We start from the raw sequence: 6,000 nt of genomic DNA, 5'->3' as shown, positions 1-6,000 counted from the left end.
AAAAAATAAAAAAAAAAAAAAAAAGAAAAGATACAATAAAGATGTCACTTGGTTGGTACTCGTAATAAACATCTGCTTCAAATTTCTGTTTCACTGTCAGAAGGAATTTCTTTAATTAGTATAATTAGGAATCACCCCTAATTCAATCACATCCTTGATGCACTAGCAGAAAGACATTATATTTATGCAGTCTACTGAATTTCCTATAAAATATTATAAAACCATGRAAAAGTCAGAGGGGTCTGTTGCCACTATTTCCACAAAAAGTATTTTGTTTCCAAGTAGTAAATGAACAGACATCTCAATTCATACACTGTTATCTGCTGGTTTGGACAGACACTAGGAAGGAGGACTCTTTTACATTTCCTCGTTTTGCTAGGAAATTCTTTGGGCTTCAAACTTCCCACTGGTAATACAGGAAAACTTTGGCAATAGGGGAGTGACTTTGAACATAAAATACAAAGAGAGTCCAGTCTTTGTGGAACATAATTGTGCAAACTTAAGAATGAGAAGTGTCTGCAGTTGCCAGAAAGGTTAAAATGATTTCAAAATGTTTAGTTATTATGATTAATTATTTATATGACAATAGTGCCTAGAAATGCCAATTGATGATTTATGCTCCATGGGGCTCCATATTGTACAGAAAAACAAATCACTGGCTCCAGATCACTTCATATCAGCTTTCAAATCCTGACTGTACAGAAGTGTTCTTGGTATGTAAACAATGAGTCACAAATTGCGAAGAGTCAATTTGGAAGTCAATTTGGAATATCTCATTGAAAAATGCCAGCATCAGGGATTATCCCTCACACAAACCAGTCTTAGAGAACAGAACAATTCTTCATTTAAAAGGTCTGCTGCAGGACAGCTGTTTAATTGGGTAAAATAGGCAAACACATAGCTGGAGTTCTTTGTCCATTTCCAGGCAAAAATGCAGAGACAATTTTCAGGCAAAAAATGCAGAGCAAATGGAGCAAATAGATTAAAAGTTGGTCTATGACATTGGTGTGTTCATTCTTCACTGCTGAATGACTCTGGTCAGCTTGAAAGAACGAACAACACTTGGAACAGAAAGGGTGTTTTCCTCTGATATGTAGCACTAGAAGCGCTCGTTAAAACCAAACCGGTTGCCAATTATACAGGTGTCAGGAGAATGCAATGCACTACCACAGTAGAACGGTACTGGCTGCTCTTCACGTAACATCTCACATGGTGAGGAAGAGAGGAAGGGCACTATGAATCAGATCCACAATAGGGCAAAAGGGATGCTCCATGGAACAGGCGCACCRTGCTTTGCTGGCACCTGCCTGGAGCATGGATCAGAAAGGCAAAGGGTAAGCCAGGGTGCCAAACCCATTCTTGGTTTCATTTTATACTCACTCTGCTCTGCTTTATGAGGTCAAGGCAAGCTGCAAGGTGGGGCACAGGGTGTTTCCTTCCCAACTCATGATCCCTACTGCACAGATGTGGAATTATGTGCACAGCCCTGCAGCATCTTTTCTGAGTCTGCTCATCTTTATGCCTTGCTATATAGTGTAGGGGAGAAAAACAAAGAGTAGAGCCGCCGAGTGCATTGTCTGTTTGGAGGTTCTGAAGGAGTCCTGATAAAAGAAGGATCCTGCTCCGCAGAAAATTTTGGCAGAGCTAAAAGGCTGGTGCCTTTGCTTTTACTCATCTTGCACTGAAAAAATATGTGCTGTATCTACTTGTTTGGATAGAGTAACCAGCCAAATCAAATGTAAAGCTGTTACCCTGTAACTCACATGTTAGGCATGATTAAAACAGCAGCTTACAAAGCAAAGCAATTACAGCTAGCTAGTAGATTTCAGTGGGGATTGGTTGGAGAGATGGCCCTAAAAGACCTGTTCCTCCTAGTCCTCGGTGTGCTTTAGAGTGCTACAGGCTCTCTCACTTTTCAGCTCCTGCAGCTGCATATGGTATGTCAGATCCCTCATCAAGAAGCAAGCTATGTGTGGTAAATGTGTGAACCGTGGACCTAACTGTGTTCCCAGACTTCTCCATGCTGCAGCTGCTTGCTGACAGGCATGCTGAAGCACAGGTTAGAAGTAGAGGATGCAAGGTCTCTAGGGCTAAAAGAACTGAAGGAGAGAGACAATATAGGCTGAGTGTATGAGCAGCTACTTACTGAGGCTAAGTGAGTAGGGAGCATAGTTTGGGACATACAGGGAACTGGACAGAGGAATGTGTCAAGATTTGAGTACTGGATTTCAGTAATATGAACATTTTGGACTGTAATTCCTCAGATTCTGAGCAGCCTTCTCAATACCAGAACCAAATCCCACCCAAACCCAAAGGTACAGGAGAAGCACAGGATCACCACCTCAGGCATATACATATACATATATACATATGGTGTATCTCACCAAGGCAAGATGGTGAAATGCCATTCCAGCTCCCATTGTCTGTGCAGAACATCCTGGAGTCYCCCAACAAATAGTAGCCATTAGTGCATTGATATGTAACAGTACTGCCAGCAAAAAAGTCCTCGGCTGAATAAAATCCGTTTTCTAAAGGAGGAGGCACTCCACAGCTGATCCCTGAAACATGAGTGAAAAGAGTGCACAGATATTAGCAGATCAGACACAAGAAGATTAACTTAAGAGCAATTGCACATCAGAACCACTACTAGAGATCTGYTCTCTGCAGCAATTGTCCACAAGCAGGCTGAGGAGATTCTGGAGGGATTCTGGACCCGGGGGGAGGATCCTCCAGGGGAGAGTCTTGTTGTGTGGACAGCTGTCCAACAGTGAATGTGCAGCACTCTTCAGCTCCTGCCATTCTGCTAGTCCTCGAGGAGAGAGGTCTCTGATGCAACACTAATGTCTGAGTAGATGCCCTTCATTTATAAGAAATTTTCATGATGATCAAGTGGTCCTTAATGAATTTAAAGGAAAAAGAAAAATAATTTTGCTTTCAGGCAGTTTCCTGTTATTCTCCTTCCCTACTCTTGAAAAACAAGTTTGATGTTACTGTGTTCAAACACTGCAAACCTGGCCAACAGGTTACTGCAAAGCAGTTGAAGAACAGTGTAAATCTGAGATCAGGGAGTGTAGGAGTGGTGGAGAGATTGGAACTGACCTCATATACAGGCAAAGGCAAATCACTTCATCTATATTAAATCATTTCTTGGGATCCCAACTCTGCCAGCAGAAGGTATCACTCTACCTGGCTGCTAGTAGAGGCTTTCTATTCTAGCAGAGCTGCTCCTGCGAACCCTCATTTCAATTAGAATAACAAGAATTTACTGTAGTGGTTACACAGCCTATCTTTGTAACTATATGGATTGTAGCAATTCCTTGGTCCTCAGTCGTTTGCAAAGATCAGAGAATAGACATTGCGCCCAGAGCCCACTGTAATGGAGGCCAAGAATCTGCTATAGAGAGTCCATAACAAGGACAGGCTGTCAGTAGATGAGGACAGGAGGATCTGGGGAACTTGGAAGCAGGAAAAGGGTCCTTGTGAGTAAAGGTAACCATTAAAACTATTTCAAGCCTGATTTAGTCTGTAGAAGATTTTTTTCTGACCTGGCCTGTATCAAACCTGCCACTATGAATCCTGCAGCTATTTATGCAGGAAATAGCTACTTTTGTCCCACTGTTACTGATCAGATACTTGTGGGATAGGCTGAGAAAGGTGGGTGAATAAGTGTGACCCTTGGTTGTCCAGTATACTTGTGGCAGACTGACCCTGTTCTCTCTGAACTCTGTGCTCAAGGAGGAACATTGCCTGCCCCAACACAGAGAAAACAGATAGCAACACTGACAGAATTTTGGTGCCTTTGTCTTTGATAAAACACCAAAATACCAAAAAAGGATAAACACCAAAACATCAGAAAGGAGCAAAGCTGTCTCTGCCACTGAACATAGGCTCTGTCTAAGAGGGTTTAACTAGGTAAATCCCCCCATGCGTGTTATTCTTTAGGCAGAAGAGAAGACTGAATAAACTGAATAACTGAATAAAGGAGAAGAAAGAACAACCACGTCAAATCTGGTTCAAACTATAAAAAAAGATTTTAACTCGTAAGATGAATTTTCTCTGAACTGAACAATTTTGGGATCATGCAATGCCTGCCTCTGGAGCAAATTTACTACTATGCTGAAATGAGAAATACGGTCACCTCAATTCATAGTCATCTCCTCCACACAGTCAAAGGTGAAGTCACAGCAGAGGATGACAAAGGAAAGGAGAAAATAGGAGTTAGGAAGGCAGGAACAAAAGAACTTTGTGAACCTAAATGTATGCAGGTCAGTTTTATAAAAGTCTTGTAGCACTTCTTAGCCCTGACAGGATTATCTGTCACTTTTGAAGAAGTTATTCTATAACATATGTAATGCCAAAGCTTTTTTATGTCAAAGTAGGCATTCTAACTGATATTTAAAGATCACATAGATATTCCAGCATTTCCTGTGTATCTTCCACACTCCTGGTGTCACTGGAGAGGAAAGCTCAGAGTATGAGTGCTCTGATCCAAAAATATAATTTCTGCCACATGCATTTGAAAACGACTGAAAAAGTGGCAGAACCAGACCACAGGGTAGCTCCACTTAGTAAAATGTAAGTTTTAAACATATACGTATATGCTGCAACATTGATGGATTCAAGTGCATCACAGATTGCTGTAGCAGGGACAAATAGGCTGTAAACACTGGTAGGATCTAAATGGAAGCTGAGATTTCCTAATCCTGCCAGCCCATCCAGACAACTCACTTTCACAGCGGGGAAGAGGCCGAGTCCACTGTCCCAGGTTAAGGCAGTGCTGAACGGAATTGCCCACTATCTGGAAACCTGGGTCACAAGAAAGGCTCACTTTTGACCCTGGCTTTAAATCAGCAGAAGAGGCCCGCAGATGTGGTATGGATCCTTGCAAGGCTGGGCAGTCTGTGGATGAAATACATGCACGGAATATGAGATGTGGTGCTGAAAGCAATACATTTGCTACCTGACTGTTTGATCTTGTATAAATATACCCAAGAAAAAGCTTTGGAAAATGTCATGCTGTGGTATGCCTCGCTCAGATTCAAAGGGTTTTGAGGATCTGAAAATCAGACAAGGAATCCTTTAAGAGAAATGGTGAGGAGGCAGCAGGTATTGTAATACAGTCCAATTATTTTTAGTATAAAGGAAAATAAAAACCTTTTTCTGACCCAACACTGTCTTCACTCTTTCAACATCTCAATTCAGGAAGCAATAAATCTTTGTCTGAGATTCCAGTGAACTTTTGTTACAAAACCCTGGAATTTGAGGAATGAAGGACTGAATGTTCCAAATGTTAAATTATCAAAATAATTTATTCAAGGCTAGTAGGGCAAAAGCTGCAAGCCAGCACATTTAACCTTGCAACACATTTTTCTTACAATATGGTTCAAAAGAAAAAAGGTTCTAGGAAATAGAGTTCTAACCAGCGCAAAATATACTCTTGTAATCTATCTTCACTCTTCCAACAACTCCTGGCAGGAAATCTGGCCAGGCTAGTACATTTCCTTTTTGGAGTTCTTCTGGACAGGATGTAGCCAGAGATTTTACCTATGGATTTAAAACAGGTCATTAGATGCTGTTTAAGGAAACTCATAGGAAAAGAATGCAAACAAATATTCCTTCCATGCTTGCATGCAACACTGAAACAGATCATTGAGAAACTGGTACTTTTCCTTTCTAGCATAAGAAGTTTCTGGTCAAACTAATTGCTACTTACAAGCCAGCACAAGGCATGTGCTGAAGCAACACCTAAGGGGTTTTTGTCATACAAGTAAAACATGTAAARTAATCCTTGAAACAATGTTGTGCTTTTTAGTGGGAAAGAAGAATGTATGTATGTCACAAACAAGGCAGCTCTGAGGACACATCTGAAGAGAAGACCCGATGTATTTGCAGAAAAATGTCACATGGGAGCCAAGAGGAACKGAAAGTTAAAGAGTGGCATTCCTCAAACCATGCTATCACAGAACCACATTTAAGGACTAGAAACACAAAAAGGAGCAT

At 41.1% G+C, this 6,000-nt stretch overlaps 1 protein-coding gene across 1 annotated transcript in view; it reads right to left on the bottom strand.

The window, feature by feature from the left end:
• SVEP1 (sushi, von Willebrand factor type A, EGF and pentraxin domain containing 1) overlaps window positions 1-6,000 on the bottom strand; it is a 110,158-nt gene that overhangs the window by 39,392 nt on the left and 64,766 nt on the right. The window contains exons 29-31 of the mRNA XM_085307889.1: window positions 5,421-5,544; window positions 4,729-4,899; window positions 2,385-2,558 (exon numbers count right to left, since the gene is read on the bottom strand). Of these exons, the coding sequence (XP_085164015.1) occupies window positions 2,385-2,558; window positions 4,729-4,899; window positions 5,421-5,544 (469 nt within the window). The remainder of the gene's footprint in view (window positions 1-2,384; window positions 2,559-4,728; window positions 4,900-5,420; window positions 5,545-6,000) is intronic.

Source organism: Rhea americana, unplaced genomic scaffold, assembly GCF_003343005.1.
Source record: "Rhea americana isolate MKP2758 unplaced genomic scaffold, rheAme1 scaffold_267, whole genome shotgun sequence".
Taxonomy (NCBI): Eukaryota; Metazoa; Chordata; class Aves; order Rheiformes; family Rheidae; genus Rhea; species Rhea americana.
Note: the sequence above shows the minus strand (reverse complement) of the source record. Positions and strands in the feature narration are given on the sequence as shown.